The sequence below is a fragment of the Hemitrygon akajei genome, unplaced genomic scaffold (assembly GCF_048418815.1).
Source record: "Hemitrygon akajei unplaced genomic scaffold, sHemAka1.3 Scf000228, whole genome shotgun sequence".
NCBI classification, from domain to species: domain Eukaryota; kingdom Metazoa; phylum Chordata; class Chondrichthyes; order Myliobatiformes; family Dasyatidae; genus Hemitrygon; species Hemitrygon akajei.
Genome location: NW_027332110.1, coordinates 87,406 through 106,782, shown reverse-complemented (window position 1 = coordinate 106,782; position 19,377 = coordinate 87,406). Strand labels below are relative to the sequence as shown.

The 19,377-nt window shown below is 54.1% G+C and overlaps 1 protein-coding gene across 1 annotated transcript; it reads left to right on the top strand.

The window, feature by feature from the left end:
• The first annotated feature begins 1,870 nt into the window (after positions 1-1,870).
• On the top strand, positions 1,871-18,842 carry LOC140724459 (uncharacterized). Its single transcript, XM_073038907.1, has 2 exons — positions 1,871-2,387; positions 17,988-18,842. Exon 2 carries the CDS (start codon positions 17,999-18,001, stop codon positions 18,674-18,676), a length of 678 nt encoding a protein of 225 aa, XP_072895008.1. The 5' UTR covers positions 1,871-2,387; positions 17,988-17,998; the 3' UTR covers positions 18,677-18,842.
• Positions 18,843-19,377: the final 535 nt, after the last annotated feature.

Genomic DNA, 19,377 nt, shown 5'->3' with positions numbered 1-19,377 from the left:
GACTGACAGGCCTACAAGTTCCCGTCTAGTGCCCCCGTCTCATACCCTAACCCTAACCCACACCTTCCCAATCACCAAGGTCAGACTGACAGGCCTACAAGTTCCCGTCTACTGCCCCCGTCTCGTATTGAAGAGTGGAGGGACATCTGCAATTTTCCAGTCTCCCGGAACTGTTCCAGGATCTAGTGATTCTTGAATGATCATTCCTAATGCCTCCACCATCTTTTCAGCCACCTCCTCCAGAGCCCTGAGGAGTTTAACCGTCTGGTCCAGGTGACTTATCTGCTTTCAAGCCTTTCAGTTTCCCGAGAACCTTCTCTCCGGTAATGGTAACTTCACACACTTCCTGACACCAGGAAATTCCGTCACACTGCTGGTGTTGTCCACAGGGAAGACCAATGCAAAGTACTTATTCAGTCCGTCGGCCATGTCCCCTATTACTACCTCTCTGGTGCTCCGATGTCCACTCTCGCCTCTACTTTTCACTTCACGTACCTGAAAAATCTTCTGCTATCCTCTTTAATACTTTTGGCGAGCTGACTTTTTCGTGTTCCCTATTTACACTCTTAATGAGTTTCTTTACTCGGTTCTTGAAATCCTCGAACTTCCCACGGATTTTCCCTCCATGAGACGCCCTCTCGCTGGCTTGGACTTCCCTTGTTAGCCATGGCTGTGTCGTCATTCCTTTAGAATACTGTTTTCCCTCTTTGGGATGCACAAACCCTCTGCCTCCCAGAGATTCCAGCCGGTGCCGTTCTGCCGTCAACCCTGCCAGCGTTAATTTCCGAACAATTCCGGCCAGCTCCTCTCCCATGCCTCTGTCACCACCCCCCCTCACTCACTGCGCTGTAGTACTGGCGTGGTGAACTACATATCCCTGTCTGGACTGCTCCTCCCACAGACCCCCGCTGAGAAGGGGTGGGCGTTAGGACGGAGAGCAGTCAGAGGGAATGACCCAGGTGTGGTGAACTACATATCCCTGGTCTGGACTGCTCCTCCCACAGACCCCTGTATAAAGGCAGTTGTGGAGAGCGCCCTCTTCGCTATAGGTCAGTTGTGGAGAGCGCCCTCTTATTTGTGGTGGCGTGTTGGGGAGGAAGCATTAAGAAGAGGGACGCCTCACGTCTTAATAAGCTGGTAAGGAAGGCGGGCTCTGTCGTGGGCAAAGTACTGGAGAGTTTAACATCGGTAGCTGAGCGAAGGGCGCTGAGTAGGCTACGGTCAATTATGGAAAACTCTGAACATCCTCTACATAGCACCATCCAGAGACAGAGAAGCAGTTTCAGCGACAGGTTACTATCGATGCAATGCTCCTCAGACAGGATGAAGAGGTCAATACTCCCCAATGCCATTCGGCTTTACAATTCAACCGCCAGGACTTAAGAACTTTTTAAAAGCTATTATTAATGCTTTTTGAGATAGTTGATTTAGATGCATATCATATTTTTTTACCTGAGTTAAGTATTGTATGTAATTAGTTTTGCTACAACAAGTGTATGGGACATTGGAAAAAAAGTTGAATTTCCCCATGGGGATGAATAAAGTATCTATCTATCTATCTATCTATCTGAGCCCGGCCTCATTCTCCAGGATGTAGTGTTGTTCATTCTTCCAGTCAATAAAAGCCGATATCTCGTTGCCTACGTCTCAGAGTGAGTTATTGATGGTGCATCAACTGGTACATCTCCCTTTAGCTTCTCACCCTCACGTTCCAGGGCGAATCCGATCGTATTCTGATTGTGCTCTCTCATCGTTTCCGGTTCATTGCACAACACCCAGTCCAGGACAGCTGATGCCTGAGTGCTCTGAAAATCTGCCTGGTAGGCACTCTGAAAACCCCCTTCCCGGAATCCAGCACTGACCTGACATCTGCCCCTTTGGCCTGCCTCTCCAGCCTCCTGTGCAAATTGTTGACCACATCCTCACTACCGTGGTCATGGGGCAAGGGTGCAAGGTGAGACGTCTGGAGGGGGGGGGTATCTTCTCCCCCTCAGAGTGCGGGATGAGCGGTGCACGCCATCTCCAGCTCGATGTTTCAGGGGAATCTTGGATCGGTACATGGACGGTGGGAGCCTAGCACAGACTAGATGGGCCGAAGGGCCTGTTTCTGCGCCGTGCTTTCCGACCGTGGAAAGCCACAGGGGCCACTTGCACGCAGACCTTGAGCCTGGGTGCAGACTGCACGCTGACTGCTCGGCTCGTATTAATAACCACAGGCAGTTGCCTGTGATCTCAGCGGCTCCAGGGGACCGTGGTGCACACAGGAAGCTGGGAGGTGTCGCACAAACGCCTCCCCCAACGCTCGCAGTTGAAGCAAAAGCACGGACCCGGTCGTGCGCTCGCCTGCAGCCCCGACATCGCACCGAGCCCGGGAGGGTCTGCGTCTGGTGAGTCCCAGCCTACCGTCTCCCGATCGTGGCGGGGGGGGTGCGGGAGGGCTTCGGGGCAGAGGCCCGGAGGTGTGAGTGAGTCAGTGGCCCTCCCTCTGCCACCCTCTCCCCTGGCCCCACATCCCCTCTCCCTCCCTATCCCACCTTCCTCTCCCCCGTCTCCTTCCAGCCTCTCCTTTTCTCACCCTCCCACTCAAGCTACCTCCCCGACTCACTCTTTCTGTTCCTCTCCCTCCTTCCTATTCGACCCTCCCTTCCTCTCCTCCTTCCACTAACTTTCCCTCCATTCCTCCCTTCTGTGCTCTGTCCCTCCAGCCTGCTCCCTCCCCTCCCTCCTTCCTTCCCTCAGCACTAGCCTCCCTCCCAACAACACCGGGTCTCTCTGCTCTCCTCCATCTGCCCCTCTCCCTCGGGTTCCCGCCCCAGTGAGAGAGAGCGAAAATGATTGAAAGAGTGTGTGTGAGAGAGAGGGAGAGAGAGTGAAAATGATTGAAAGAGTGTGTGTGAGAGAGAGAGAGAGAGAGAGGGAGGGGAAAAAAGAGAGGGGGGGTTTGAGAGCAAGAGAAATGGAGAGCGAGCGAGACAGAGAGAGTGAACGGGGTGGGGGGTGGCGATATGGCTGGGATTCATGCACCCCGTTATAGCCCAGTGACCCTGGGTTAGAGAGGGAGGGGGTGATGGAGATTTGGGGGTGGGTTTCCTGCCCAGTGATCCTGGGTTAGAGAGGGAGGGGTGATGGAGATTTGGGGGGGGGGTTTCCTGCCCAGTCACCCCTGGGTTAGAGAGGGAGGGGTGATGGAGATTTGGGGGGGGTTTCCTGCCCAGTCACCCCTGGGTTAGAGAGGGAGGGGTGATGGAGATTTGGGGGGGGGTTTCCTGCCCAGTGATCCTGGGTTAGAGAGGGAGGGGGTGATGGAGATTTTGGGGGTGGGTTTCCTGCCCAGTCACCCCTGGGTTAGAGAGGGAGGGGTGATGGAGATTTGGGGGGGGGGGTTCCTGCCCAGTGACCCTGGGAGAGAGGGAGGGGTGATGGAGATTTGGGGGTGGGTTTCCTGCCCAGTCACCCCTGGGTTAGAGAGGGAGGGGTGATGGAGATTTGGGGGGGGGTTTCCTGCCCAGTCACACCTGGGTTAGAGAGGGAGGGGTGATGGAGATTTGGGGGGGGGTTGCCTGCCCAGTCACCCCTGGGTTAGAGAGGGAGGGGTGATGGAGATTTTGGGGTGGGTTTCCTGCCCAGTGACCCTGGGAGAGAGGGAGGGGGTGATGGAGATTCCGGTGGGCAGGGGTTCCTGTCCAGTGACCCCTGGGTTAGAGAGGGAGTGGGTGTTGGGATTCGGAGGAGATGTCAGGGGTAAGTTTTTCACTCAGAGAGTGGTGAGTGCGTGGAATGGGCTGCCGGCGACGGTGGTGGAGGTGGATACGATAGGGTCTTTTAAGAGACTCCCGGACAGGTACATGGAGCTTAGAAAAAATAGAGGGCTATGGGTAATCCTAGTAATTTCTAAGGTAGGGACATGTTTGGCTCAACTTTGTGGGCCGAAGGGCCTGTATTGTGCTGTAGGTTTCCTATAGTGGGAGAGTCTAGGACCAGAGGGCACAGATAGAGTGGATGTGGAGAGGATGTTTTCTATAGTGGGGGAGTCTCGGACCAGAGGACACAGATAGAGTGGATGTGAAGAGGATGTTTCCTGTAGTGGGGGAGTCTAGGACTAGAGGACACAGATAGAGTGGATGTGGAGAGGATATTTCCTGTAGTGGGGGAGTCTAGGACCAGAGGACACAGATAGAGTGGATGTGGAGAGGATGTTTCCTGTAGTGGGGGAGTCTAGGACCAGAGGACACAGATAGAGTGGATGTGGAGAGGATGTTTCCTATAGTGGGAGAGTCTAGGACCAGAGGACACAGATAGAGTGGATGTGGAGAGGATGTTTCCTGTAGTGGGGGAGTCTAGGACCAGAGGACACAGATAGAGTGGATGTGGAGAGGATGTTTCCTGTAGTGGGGGAGTCTAGGACCAGAGGACACAGATAGAGTGGATGTGGAGAGGATGTTTCCTATAGTGGGAGAGTCTAGGACCAGAGGACACAGATAGAGTGGATGTGGAGAGGATGTTTCCTGTAGTGGGGGAGTCTCGGACCAGAGGACACAGATAGAGTGGATGTGGAGAGGATGTTTCCTGTAGTCGGGGAGTCTAGGACCAGAGGACACAGATAGAGTGGATGTGGAGAGGATGTTTCCTGTAGTGGGGGAGTCTAGGACCAGAGGGCACAGATAGAGTGGATGTGGAGAGGATGTTTCCTGTAGTGGGGGAGTCTAGGACCAGAGGACACAGATAGAGTGGATGTGGAGAGGATGTTTCCTGTAGTGGGGGAGTCTAGGACCAGAGGACACAGATAGAGTGGATGTGGAGAGGATGTTTCCTATAGTGGGAGAGTCTAGGACCAGAGGACACAGATAGAGTGGATGTGGAGAGGATGTTACCTGTAGTGGGGGAGTCTCGGACCAGAGGACACAGATAGAGTGGATGTGGAGAGGATGTTTCCTATAGTGGGAGAGTCTAGGACCAGAGGACACAGATAGAGTGGATGTGGAGAGGATGTTTCCTGTAGTGGGGGAGTCTAGGACCAGAGGACACAGATAGAGTGGATGTGGAGAGGATGTTTCCTGTAGTGGGGGAGTCTAGGACCAGAGGACACAGATAGAATGGATGTGGAGAGGATGTTTCCTGTAGTGGGGGAGTCTAGGACTAGAGGGCACAGATAGAGTGGATGTGGAGAGGATGTTTCCTATAGTGGGGGAGTCTAGGGCCAGAGGACACAGATAGAGTGGATGTGGAGAGGATATTTCCTATAGTGGGGGAGTCTAGGACCAGAGGGCACAGATAGAGTGGATGTGGAGAGGATGTTTCCTGTAGTGGGGGAGTCTAGGACTAGAGGGCACAGATAGAGTGGATGTGGAGAGGATGTTTCCTGTAGTGGGGGAGTCTAGGACCAGAGGGCACAGATAGAGTGGATGTGGAGAGGATGTTTCCTATAGTGGGGGAGTCTAGGACCAGAGGGCACAGATAGAGTGGATGTGGAGAGGATGTTTCCTATAGTGGGGGAGTCTTGGAACAGCGGACACGGTCAGACATCTACGTGTTTGGCGTGTTACTGTGATCTGGTGACATTTGCAGAGACTCACCTGAGAGAGGGAAAGTACAGGGTTTCTGATGTCCCAAGACTTGGTCGTTCAGATGCGGTGGGCGAGGGGGGCGGAGGGTTTGCTGCCCCGATGAGGGCATATCCGGTGGTCGAGGTTAGTATCGGTGTGAGACGGGGCCCCAGCGAGGTCACGGCGTGCTTCAGGAGTGTGGAGAACAGCGAGTGAAGCTGGTTCGGGGCCCGTCCTCCTTTAGGTGGGAAAAGCCAGGTTCGTCCAGCTCGATGCTGGGCTGGTCGAGTTCGGTGCCGGAAGAGGCCCGGAGCGCGTCACTGGTGCTTTGGAGAATTCAAACGCCTGGCCAGACGGGCTGAAAAGGCAAAAGGTGTCGGGACCAGAGACTCGGGCCGAGCCGGTTCTGGCCCGCGACGTTCTACTCCGCTAAGGCTGAGGCGGTGCCCATGCCTGGCTCCGACTGCTCCCGGCCTCGGGCGGGGTTATCCAACAAACGCATCGATGCCTGGCCTTTACTCTTTGCACGATTTATTATTTTCCTCTCTCTGCGCTTTGGGAAAATTGGGTTTCTTGTTGCCGTTAAGCAGACAAGTCTGAAGGTTGCCTTATTTACCCAGAGGGTGGTGAATCTGTGGAATTTGTTGCCACGTTCCGGGTCATTGGGTGCATTTAAGGCGGAGATTGATGGGTTCTTGATTGGACTTGGCATCGACGGTGACGGGGAGAAGGCCGGGGAGTGGGGTTGTGGAGGGGAGAGTAAAAGGATCGGCCATGATCGAACGGCAGAGCAGACTCGGTGGGCCAGACGGCCCAGTTCTGCCCCTGCGTCTCAGGGTCTTATCAATGTCGTTATAAAGAAGGCAAGATAGCGGCTATACTTTATTAGGAGTTTGAAGAGATTTGGCATGTCAACAAATACATGCAAAAGCTTCTATAGATGTACCGTGGAGAGCATTCTGACAGGCTGCATCGCTGTCTGGTACGGAGGGGCTACCGTACAGGACCGAAAGAAGCTGCAGAGGGTTGTAAATCTAGTCAGCTCCATCTTGGGTACTAGCCTACAAAGTACCCAGGACATCTTCAGGGAGCGGTGTCTCAGAAAGGCAGCGTCCATTATTAAGGACCTCCAGCACCCAGGGCATGCCCCTTTCTCACTGTTACCATCAGGGAGGGGGTACAGGAGCCTGAAGACACACACTCAGCGATTCAGGAACAGCTTCCTCCCCTCTGCCGTCCGATTCCGAAATGGACACTGAACCCTTGGACACTACCTCACTTTTTTTAATATACACTATTTCTGTTTTTGCACATTTTTAAAAACTATTCAATATACATAATTGATTTACTTGTTTATTTATCATTATGTTTTATTTTATTTATTATTATTTTTTCTCTCTATGCTAGATTATGTATTGCATTGAACTGCTGTGGCTAAGTTAACAAATTTCACGTCACACGCCGGAGATAATAAACCTGATTCTGATTCTTCGTAAACACGAGGAAATCTGCAGATGCCGGAAATTCAGGCAACACGCACAAAATGCTGGTGGCACGCAGCAGGCCGGGCAGCGTCGGTAGGGAGAGATGCTGCGTTCCACCAGCATTTTGCCTGATTCCTTGACGAGGGGTGTACCTGGAACGTTGAAATGTCACAGCGGCAGGCAGCGCGGTCAGTTCCGTGGAATAAACACCGTGCTTTCACTCAGCTGCGGGGCTCCAGGTGGGAGATGAAGGAACACCCCGTGGAAAGACGTGACCGTGGGAGACCTCGACTTCCCCAGCACCGGGTGGAACCTCCTTCCGTTGCCGGGGATGTGGGGAAGTTCTGAGTCTTCCCTTCCGTTTCCACCACGGATGTGGGACCCCTACGGCATTGTCCCAGACTTCTAGCTAGAGGGCTGAAGACTTGGCACAGTAGTGTATTTGTAACCAGAGATTGGGTTTATAAACCTGGTGGGAACCAATGATGTTGGGAATAGTGAGGGTGGAGTGCCACGGGAGGGGTGTGGGACAGGGGGCAGAGAAGGCGTGCCAGGGACAGTGGGCAGACGTACCCATCCCTGAGACAGCAGGCAAGGTTATTTGACAAGATACCCCATGCAAGGCTTATTGAGAAAGTAAGGAGGCATGGGATCCAAGGGGACATTGCTTTGTGGATCCAGAACTGGCTTGCCCACAGAAGGCAAAGAGTGGTTGTAGACGGGTCATATTCTGCATGGAGGTCGGTGACCAGTGGAGTGCCTCGGAGATCTGTTCTGGGACCCCTACTCTTCATGATTTTTATCAATGACCTGGATGAGGAAGTGGAGGGATGGGTTAGTAAATTTGCTGATGACACAAAGGTTGGGGGTGTTGTGGATAGTGTGGAGGGCTGTCAGAGGTTACAGCGGGACATCGATAGGATGCAAAAGTGGGCTGAGAAGTGGCAGATGGAGTTCAACCCAGATAAGTGTGAAGTGGTTCATTTTGGTAGGTCAAATATGGTGGCAGAATATAGTATTAATGGTAAGACTCTTGACATTGTGGAGGATCAGAGGGAACTTGGGGTCCGAGTCCATAGGACGCTCAAAGCAGCTGCGCAGGTTGACTCTGTGGTTAAGAAAGTGTACGGTCCATTGGCCTTCATCTATTGTGGAACTGAATTTAGGAGCCGAGAGGTAATGTTGCAGCTATATAGGACCCTGGTCAGACCCCACTCGGAGTACTGTGCTCAATTCTGGTCGCCTCACTACAGGAAGGATGTGGAAGCCATAGAAAGGGTGCAGAGGAGATTTACAAGGATGTTGCCTGGATTGGGGAGCATGCCTTATGAGAATAGGTTGAGTGAACTCGGCCTTTTCTCCTCGGAGTGACAGAGGATGAGAGGTGACCTGATAGAGGTGTGCAAGATAATGAGAGACATTGATCGTGTGGATAGTCAGAGGCTTTTCCCCAGGGCTGAAATGGTTGCCACAAGAGGACACAGGTTTAAGGTGCTGGGGAGTAGGTACAGAGGGGATGTCAGGGGTAAGTTTTTCACTCAGAGAGTGGTGAGTGCGTGGAATGGGCTGCCAGCGACGGTGGTGGAGGCGGATACGATAGGGTCTATTAAGAGACTCCCGGATGGGTACATGGGGCTTAGAAAAATAGAGGGCTACGGGTAAAGTCCAGGTAATTTCTAAGGTAAGGACATGTTCGGCACAGCTTTGTGGGCCGAAGGGCCTGTATTGTGCTGTAGGTTCTCTATGTTTCTATTTGATTATAGGAAAGATGTCAACAAAATAGAGAGAGTACAGTGAAGATTTACTAGAATGTTACCTGGGTTTCAGCACCTAAGTTACAGGGAAAGGTTGAACAAGTTAGGTCTTTATTCTTTGGACCATAGAGGGTTGAGGGGGGACTTGATAGAGGTATTTGAAATTATGAGGGGGATAGATAGAGTTGACGTGGATAGGCTTTTTCCATTGAGAGTAGGGGCGATTCAAACAAGAGGACGTGAGTTGAGAGTTGGGGGGGAAAGTTTAAGGGTAACACGAGGGGGAATTTCTTAACCCAGAGAGTGGTAGCTGTGTGGAACGAGCTTCCAGTAGAAGTGGTAGAGGCAGGTTCGGTATTGTCATTTAGAGTAAAATTGGACAGGTATATGGACAGGAAAGGAATGGAGGGTTATGGGCTGAGTGCGGGTCGGTGGGACTAGGTGAGAGTAAGCGTTCGGCACGGACTATAAGGGCCGAGATGGCCCGTTTCCGTGCTGTAATGGTTATATGGCTTCTATGATTCTAAACAATCGGTTTATTGATCATTACAGAATGTCTTTCTGGTGCTTCCCGCTCCCTCCCCTCTCCATTCCTCTTTTCCCAACCTTGATTCCCCCTCCCTGTCCCTTTCCCACAATACAGATCCATATCTGAATCAGCTTTATCATCGCCCGCATTTGTCAGGAAACTTGTTTTTTCTTGCAGTAGTACAGAGCAATGTACAAATTACTAGAAGACTGTGCAGGTACACGGACGGGAGGCTGTGGTGCCGGTGCAGGTCGATGGGAGGAGGACTGTTCAGCATGGATTAGACGGGCTGAAGGGTCTGTTTTTTTTATGCTGTACTTTTCGATGACTCTACACGTCACCATATCATGAAGTCATAGAAATCTACAGCACATTACAGGCCCTTCGGCCCACAACATCGTGCTGGCCCTGTAACACTGCCTGGAATTTCCCTGGCGTATTGCCCTCTATCTCTCTAAGCTCCATGTACCTATCTAAGAGGCTCTTAAAAGCCCCTGTCGTATCCTCCTCCACCACCGTCACCAGTAGTGTCCTCCACGCACCCACTGCTCTCTGCGTGAAAAACTTACCCCTGACACCCCCCTTGTAACAATTTCAAAGCCCCTTAAAGCTGTGCCCTCTCGTGCCAGCCATTTCAGCCCCGGGGGAAAAGCCTCTGACTATCCACACGATCAATGCCCCTCATCATCTTACACACCTCCAGCGGGTCGCCTCTCGTCCTCCGTCCCTCCAAGGAGAAAGGGCTGAAGTCAGGAGTTCCCTCACTCCAGCCTCTGCTTGCTTCTCCTTCACCTCCTCATCACGGGCTGACTTGGGAAAGTTAGCATGGCTGTTTGAGGGGCAGCCCTCGCCCCTCGAGCCTGACTGAATTCTTTCAGGTCGTGACGAGGCCGAGTGGATGTGGTGCCCCTGGCATTTGATACGGTTCCCCGTGGCAGGGTCGTTCGGTAGGTCAGGAGTCTTGCGACCCAGGGCAGCGACTTGGATGAGGGAGCCGGAGGGTAGGTTAGCAAGTTTGCAGCCGACAGGAGGGTCGCCGGAGTTGCGGAGGGTGTGGAGGGTTGTCGAGGGGGACCGCGGGACGTTGACGGGGTGCCGAGCCGGGCTGAGGAGCGGCAGGTGCAGTTCAGCCCGGAAAAGTGGGAAGCGATTGACTTTGGAAGGTCGGATTTGACGGCAGAGGACAGAGTTAATGGCAGGATTCCCGGCAGTGTGGAGGAACAGAGAGGTCTCGGGCTCCACAGGTCCCTGAAAGTTCCTGCGCAGGTTGAGAGGGTGGTTAAGAAGACGTATGGTGTGCTGGCCTTCACTAGTCAGGGGATTGAGTTCAAGAGCTGTGAGGTAACGTTGCAGCTCCAGAAAACCCTGGTTCGACCCAGACTTGGAGTGTTGTGTTCAGTTCTGGTTGCCTCATTATAGGAAGGAGGTTGCCAATCAGGATACTTGCTGTTAGTTAGAGTTCAGTGACAACCCAAACCCCCTTAGCCTCCTTGCGCACACTCCTCCCGCCAGATTAGACTCCTCCTGCCCCACCCAATGTCCACCTCCTCGCCGTCCCTGTGTCTGTCGAACCTGTTCCGTATCTGCCTCCACCACCCCAGCCCAGGCACCCACTGCTCTCTGCGGGGAAAACCACCCAGCCCCACAATCCCCTTTGACCTTTCCCCGTCTCACCTTGAACACGTGCCCTCCGGTATTAGACAATTCCACCCCGAGGAGCCCGAGTTCCCAGTCTCGGTCGCAGATAATCCGACAGACCTCCGGCAGATCGGCCGCCAGTCCAGAGAAAACGACCCGAGCTTGTAGACCCTCCCTTTACACTGGACAACAGGGGTTTTCCTTCCGGAATACTTCTGGATTTTGGGCTGCTGATCATGAAAATCACCGTGAGATTTCCCTATCGTGCACCATTTTTTGAAATCGCCCATATTTGTCATTCCAATTCATAATTCAAGTCAGAATAAGAAAGATTAAGGAAGGCTTTTTTTTGTTAGTCCAATTCAAAGAACTTCCGGAGGGACCGGAGAAAATCACATTGAAGGCATTCAAGATGCTGCTGAAAATTTTCTTGGCAACTGCGGAGCACCAAACTGGTTGACAACGTGCTTCAAGCAGGAAGTGCAACACGTCATGAAGATTCATCGCATTCTGCGTTCCCATTTCCACTCCTTCCCTGCAAACCTTGTCAGTGTCAGTGACGAGCATGGGGAAAGGTTTCATCAGGAGATCGCGGTCGTGGGGGCACGGTCTCGAGGCAACTGGAGTGAGATCGCGGTCGTGGGGGCACGGTATCGGGGCAACTGGAGTGAGATTGCGGTCGTGGGGGCACGGTATTGGGGCAACTGGAGTGAGATCGCGGTCGTGGGAGACACGGTATCGGGGCAACTGGAGTGAGATCGCGGTCGTGGAGGCACGGTATTGGGGCAACTGGAGTGAGATCGCGGTCGTGGGAGACACGGTATCGGGGCAGCTGGAGTGAGATCGCGGTCGTGGAGACACGGTATCGGGGCAACTGGAGTGAGATCGCGGTCGTGGGGGCACGGTATCGGGGCAACTGGAGTGAGATCGCGGTCGTGGAGACACGGTATCGGGGCAACTGGAGTGAGATCGCGGTCGTGGGGGCACGGTATCGGGGCAACTGGAGTGAGATCGCGGTCGTGGGGGCACGGTCTCGGGGCAACTGGAGTGAGATCGTGGTCGTGGGGGCACGGTCTCGGGGCAACTGGAGTGAGATCGCGGTCGTGGGGGCACGGTATCGGGGCAACTGGAGTGAGATCGCGGTCGTGGGGGCACGGTATCGGGGCAACTGGAGTGAGATCGCGGTCGTGGGGACACGGTATCGGGGCAACTGGAGTGAGATCGCGGTCGTGGGGGCACGGTATCGGGGCAACTGGAGTGAGATCGCGGCCGTGGGGGCACGGTATCGGGGCAACTGGAGTGAGATCGCGGTCGTGGGGGCACGGTATCGGGGCAACTGGAGTGAGATCGCGGTCGTGGGGGCACGGTATCGGGGCAACTGGAGTGAGATCGCGGTCGTGGGGGCACGGTCTCGAGGCAACTGGAGTGAGATCGCGGTCGTGGGGGCACGGTCTCGAGGCAACTGGAGTGAGATCGCGGTCGTGGGGGCACGGTCTCGAGGCAACTGGAGTGAGATCGCGGTCGTGGGGACACGGTATCGGGGCAACTGGAGTGAGATCGCGGCCGTGGGGGCATGGTACCGGGGCAACTGGAGTGAATGCCACTGCTACTACAAAGGAAAAAGTGCCAGTCAAACTGGATGTTCTTCAGGTGGATAAGTCACCAGGACCAGATGGACAACATCCCAGAGTCCTGAGAGAGGTTGCTGAAGAGATAATGGATGCACTGGCCATGATCTTTCAAGAATCATTGGACTCTGGCATGGTCCCGGAGGACTGGAAGAAATCAAATGTCTCTCCACTCTTTAAGAAGGGAGGAAGGCAAACGAAAGGAGATGATAGGCCAGATAGCCTAACCTCAGTTGGTGGGAAAGTGTTGGAGTCCGTTATTACGGATGAGGTTTCGAGGTACTTGGAGTCTAACGGTAAAATAAGTCAAAGTCAGCATGGTTTCTGTGAGGGGAAATCTTGCCCGACAAATCTGTTAGAGTTCTCTGAGGAAGTAACAAGCAGGGTGGACGAAGGAGAGGCAATGGATGTCATTGGATTCTCAAACAACATTTGATAAGGTGCCACACATGAGGCTGTTTAACAGGATAAAATCCTATGCCGTTACAGGGAAGATACTGGCATGGACAGAGGAATGGCTGACAGGCAGGAGGCAGCGAGCGGGAATGAAAGGAGCCTTTTCTGGTCGGCTGCCGGTGACCAGTGGTGTTCCCCAGGGGTCGGTATCGGGACGGCTACTTTTCACATTGTTCGTCAGTGATTTAGATAGTGGAATTGACGGCTTTGTGGCAAAGTTTGCGGATGATGCGAAGAAGATAGGCGGAGGGGTAGGTCGTGCTGAGGAAGCGATGCGATTGCAGCAGGACTTAGACGAATTGGAAGAACGAGCGAAACGTGGCGGATGGAATCCAGTGTTAGGAAATGTACGATAACGCAGTTTGGTAATAGGAACAGTCGTGCGGACTATTATCTGAACGGGAAGAAGGTTCAAACATGAGAGGTGCAGAAGGGCTTGGGAGTCCTCATGCGAGACTCCCAGGAGGTTAATTCACAGACTGAGTCTGTGGTAACGAAGGCAAGTGCAATGTTGGCATTTATTTCTAGGGGAAAAGAATATAAAAGCAAGGAGATAACACTGGGACTTGTCAGGCCAGCTGTTGGAGTATGGTCAACGGTTCTGGGCCCCGTATCTCAGGAAGGGTGTGTCGTCATCGGGGAGGGTCCAGAGGAGGAGGTTCGTGAGGATGATTCCGGGAACGAAGGGGTTAACGTACGAGGAGCGTTTGGCAGCTTTGGGCCTGGACTCACGGGAATCTAGAAAAACCCCTGGAGATCTCACTGAGACCTACCGAGTGTTGAAAGGACGAGATAGGGTGGATGTGGAGAGGACGTTTCCTGTGGTGGGCGTATGCTGAACTCGCGGGCACAGCTCAAAGTTAAGGGGTGACCTTTTAGAAAAGGGGTAAGGAGGAATTTTTTTCAGCCAAAGAGTGGTGAATCTGTGGAACACTCTGCCACAGATTGGGGTCCGTGGGGATGGTCAGGGCAGAAGTTGATAGGTTTCCTGATTGGCTGGGGCATCAAAGGGTATGGCGAGAAGGCAGGTGTGCGGAGTGGAGTGGTCAGCTGTGATGGAACGGGGCAGCAGACTCGATGGGTTGAATGGCCCGATTCTGCTCCGATGTCTTATGGAATCCGTCGATGCTGGCTGATTATGGTCGGACACTTTGGTTAACACAAATGAGAATCATCCACGAGAGATTTTTAGCTCACGACGTGTTGCAAAACGCGAGCACTGTTAGGCAGTTAAACACATTACGTTCACCGCTCATGATGGAGTACCGCCCGGATAAGACACTGGCTGTGGGCAGCTTCACTTCTCTGGGCCGTACTCCATCACGAGTGGTGAACGTAGATGCAGAGATCAGCAACAGAATTGCCAAAGCCAGGGCCGCCTTTGGGAGACTCCGTGAGAACGTGTGGGAGCGGAGAGGACTCAGCCTTACCATCAAGCTGAAGGTCTACCAAGCAGTGGTTCTCACCACCCTCCCCTATGCCAGCGAGACCTGGACTGTCTACAGCAGACACGCTGAACAGCTCAACCACTTCCACTCGAGCTACCTCCGGGGACTCCTCCACGTACGATGGCGGGACAAAGTCCCAGACACGGAGGTCCCGGAGCGGGCTGGCACCCACAGCGTCTACAGAAAGCCCGAGCCGGATGGGCTGGCCGCGTCGTCAGGATGTCTGACAGTCGACCACCAGAACAGCTGAGCCAGGGCAGAGGAGACGTTTCAAAGACTGCCTCACCGTCAATCCCGGTCGCTGGGAATCGCTTGCTCAGGACCGCCCAACCTGGTGGAGCAGGACCACTGAAGGAGCGTATGCCGCAGAAATCAGAGGAAACGCTCGAGCTACCTCCACCTCCACCGCAGCACCTACCCTCATGTGCCCCTCATGTGGGCGAACTCTCAGGGCCCAGATTGGCCTCACCAGTCACCCCCGGACCCACAGTCACAAACCCTCCGCCTGACTGAAGTCGTGGTCGTCTTCGACTCCGAAGGACGAACAACAACCAACACATTATATTCACAGGAAACACAATACAGGCCCTTCGGCCCACAATGCTGTGCCAAACCTGCTTTTGCTTTAGAAATGTTCTTACCTGGGGTTACCCATAGCCCTCCATTTTTCTGAGCTCCGTGTACCTGTCTGGGAGTCTCTTAAAAGCCCCTATCGTATCCGCCTCCACCACCGTTGCCGGCAGCCCATTCCACGCACTCACCACTCTCTGTGTGAAAACCTTACCCCTGACATCTCCTCTGTACCTACTCCCCAGCACCTTAAACCTGCCTCCTCTTGTGGCAACCACTTCAGCCCTGGGAAAAAGCCTCTGACTATCCACACGATCAATGCCTCTCATCATCTTATACACCTCTATCAGGTCACCTCTCATCCTCCGTCGCTCCAAGGAGAAAAGGCCGAGTTCACTCGACCTATTCTCATAAGGCATGCTCCCCAATCCAGGCAACATCCTTGTAAATCTCCTCTGCACCCTTTCTATGGTTTCCACATCCTTCCTGTAGTGAGACGACCAGAACTGAGCACAGTACTCCAAGTGGGGTCTGACCAGGGTCCTATATAGCTGCAACATTACCTCTCAGCTCCTAAATTCAATTCCTAAATTCCTAGCCTGTACACCCTGGTAACGCTAACGGTGACGTCATTAGCCACTTGGGGGGAGTTGGAATTAGCATTGGCACTGGCCCGGTAACGCTAACGGTGACGTCATTAGCCACTTGGGGGGAGTTGGAATTAGCATTGGCACTGGCCCGGTAACGTTAACGGTGACGTCATTAGCCACTTGGGGGGAGTTGGAATTTGCATTGGCACTGGCCTGGTAACGGTAACGGTGACGTCATTAGCCACTTGGGGGGAGTTGGAATTAGCATTGGCACTGGCCTGGTAACGCTAACGGTGACGTCATTAGCCACTTGGGGGGAGTTGGAATTAGCATTGGCACTGGCCCGGTAACGCTAACGGTGACGTCATTAGCCACTTGGGGGGAGTTGGAATTGGCATTGGCACTGGCCCGGTAACGTTAACGGTGACGTCATTAGCCACTTGGGGGGAGTTGGAATTGGCATTGGCACTGGCCCGGTAACGTTAACGGTGACGTCATTAGCCACTTGGGGGGAGTTGGAATTGGCATTGGCACTGGCCCGGTAATGCTAACGGTGACGTCATTAGCCACTTGGGGGGAGTTGGAATTGGCATTGGCACTGGCCCGGTAACGTTAACGGTGACGTCATTAGCCACTTGGGGGGAGTTGGAATTTGCATTGGCACTGGCCTGGTAACGCTAACGGTGACGTCATTAGCCACTTGGGGGGAGTTGGAATTAGCATTGGCACTGGCCTGGTAACGTTAACGGTGACGTCATTAGCCACTTGGGGGGAGTTGGAATTTGCATTGGCACTGGCCTGGTAACGCTAACGGTGACGTCATTAGCCACTTGGGGGGAGTTGGAATACGGTGACGTCATTAGCCACTTGGGGGGAGTTGGAATTTGCATTGGCACTGGCCCGGTAACGCTAACGGTGACGTCATTAGCCACTTGGGGGGAGTTGGAATTAGCATTGGCACTGGCCCGGTAATGCTAACGGTGACGTCATTAGCCACTTGGGGGGAGTTGGAATTAGCATTGGCACTGGCCCGGTAACGCTAACGGTGATGTCATTAGCCACTTGGGGGGAGTTGGAATTAGCATTGGCACTGGCCCGGTAACGCTAACGGTGATGTCATTAGCCACTTGGGGGGAGTTGGAATTAGCATTGGCACTGGCCTGGTAACGGTAAACTAGCTACCTGTGCCTTCAAGAGGGAACGGTGACGTCATTAGCCACTTGCGGAGGGTTGCAGAATGACGCCACGAGTCCATCGTTTGGTGAGGAAAAGTTTTTCGCGAGTGAGTCATCCGTGTGGTTGTGGGCCGTTCCTTAGGGGCCTGGGAGCGTGAGGGAGGAGAAATCTCGTTTCAGGGTCTGTCCGGTATGCATTTGGACGTGTCCCAAAGGGAGGGTGACTCTTAGTTAAGGTGGGTGCTGTGGCGTGAATGAAATCACCGGGGAGAGCGAGAGAGAGGGAGATACAACACAACTTCTTTATTTGACAACACAAGGTTCACGGACGGAGACGCTTTCGGTGGAAAGGACTACCGGACCTGTGATGGGGCGCGATATTTATCTGCTAAACACAAAGGACAATTCATATTTACAAGTATAGACCACACTTTCTTTTGATTAGATCCGTCCCACTGTTGCAAACTGAATCCACAATACATTTATTTGCTATTTAATGTGCTTAACGTGAAGGACAATTCATATTTACAAAGTATAGGAAAGGCTGTCTTTGAAACTACCCCCAGGCACCAGTAGCGTGTTGACAGCTTTCAGGGAATGCATCGTGAAACAGAAACCCAAAGCCAGAACCCGCGCTGACAGACGTGCGTTTTTGATGTGAGGTTGTGGATCAGGCACAGGGTCGCTGTCTTGCCACTATTGTGTTGGTTTTGTACAGTTTGTTTCAGTTACTTTCATACCGCATTTGCTACAAGGGCGTGGTGTGAAATTAAACTGAAATAGTAACAGCAGGAACCGCGTTTCTTTTCTAAAGTTAGTCTTGTCTTGATGCCCTCTTTCTGCATTCAAAGCAGGTAAACGTCGAAGGCCCGAAGGAGCATTTCTTGCCCTAACGTGGGTAATTTTCTCCGGGCTACAAAAACTGTCCTGAGGGAAGAACACTTCTGAAAGAAACTTGTTGCCCAGTGCGTTTTAGGCTTGTCCAGGCCAAGAGGAAGAGCATCGAGGAGGGAGGGCGGAGGGAGGTTGATCCAGGGTTTTCTGTGAGTTTTCATTCACTGACGTCTGACTCTTCTCCCTCCTGCCCTCCCCCTCCCCTCCCTCCTTCCCTGGGTCATCCCTCTGACTGCTCTCCGTCCTACGCCCACCCCTTCTCTCCTCTCTCTCCACAGACTGAGGGACGATGCCTCCCTGGAGGGCCCGCCACGGCCTTGTCCTCGGTCTCCTGACGTGCCTGAGTGTGACCCTGGCGACGGCTGAATCTGCGACCGACAAGTCGGGGGGGACGACTGTAAAAGTGGTCGGTCCGCCCAACCAGACGGGCCTGATCGTGGCCCTCCTGCTGATCCTTCTTGCTCTGCTGGTGACCCTGACCGGAGCCTGGTGCAAGCTGAGGGAGTACGGGGGCACCGGGGCCTACTATCCTTGGCAGTTGGAGTCCGGCGCCCGTGGCACCCGTCGGTGGGCCCGCATCCTGAGGTCCATCCTGCCCGGGAGGGCTTCCTCCCAGCGGGGAGACCTGGAGGGGGAGGATCTGAAGTTCGTGGATGAGGAGGACGAGGGGGGAGATGAGGAGGACGAGGAGGCGCCCGGCAGTGAGGAGGAGGAGCCCAGGAGTGATGATGAGGAGGAGGAGGTGGGAGGAAGCAAGTTGAGGGGGGATGGGGACTCCCTCAGTGACTATTCGAGCCTCGGGGGTATCGACCTGAGGGAGAGAGCGGGGGCTGCAGCCGAAGGGGACGATGGATCGCTTCCCCCTCCCTCGTCATCTCCTCGAGGGAGCCAGGTCCTGGGTGGGCTCCATTCCCTCGCCGGATCGGCACCCTGGGGAGAGGCGGGCCAGGACGTGACGGCTCTGTGAGGGGGGGGGGGGCGAGGAGAGTGAGAGGGAGGGAGCAAACCTATTTGTATCTTCATAGTCCTGTAGGAAATGTTTTGCTGGGATCTTGCTGTGCAGGTGATTGCTGTGACCCAGAGGATGCTGGGAGAGGGGAGGTGACCCCTGTGTTGGGGGGGGGGGGTTTCAGCTGTAAATAAATAAAACTCGCTGTTGCTTTAGAGAACGTGGGAGAATGTGGTTGTGAACCGTCATCCCCCTCCCCTACAAACCTCCTCATCTCCATCACCCCTCCCTCCCCGTCTCCGTCACCCCCTCCCTCCCCTACAAACCTCCCCATCTCCATCACCCCTCCCTCCCCGTCTCCGTCACCCCCTCCCTCCCCTACAAACCTCCCCATCTCTGTCATCCCCTCCCCGTCTCCGTCACCCCCTCCCTCCCCGTCTCCATCACCCCCTCCCTCCCCTACAACCCTCCCCGTCTCCGTCACCCCCCTCCCTCCCCTACACCACTCCCCATCTCCATCACCCCCCTCCCTCCCCTACACCCTTCCCCGTCTCCGTCACCCCCTCCCTCCCCTACACCCCTCCCCGTCTCCGTCACCCCCTCCCTACCCTACACCCCTCTCCATCTCCGTCACCCCCTCCCTCCCCTACACCCCTCCCCGTCTCCGTCACCCCCTCCCTCCCCTACACCCCTCCCCGTCTATGTCACCCCCCCCCTCC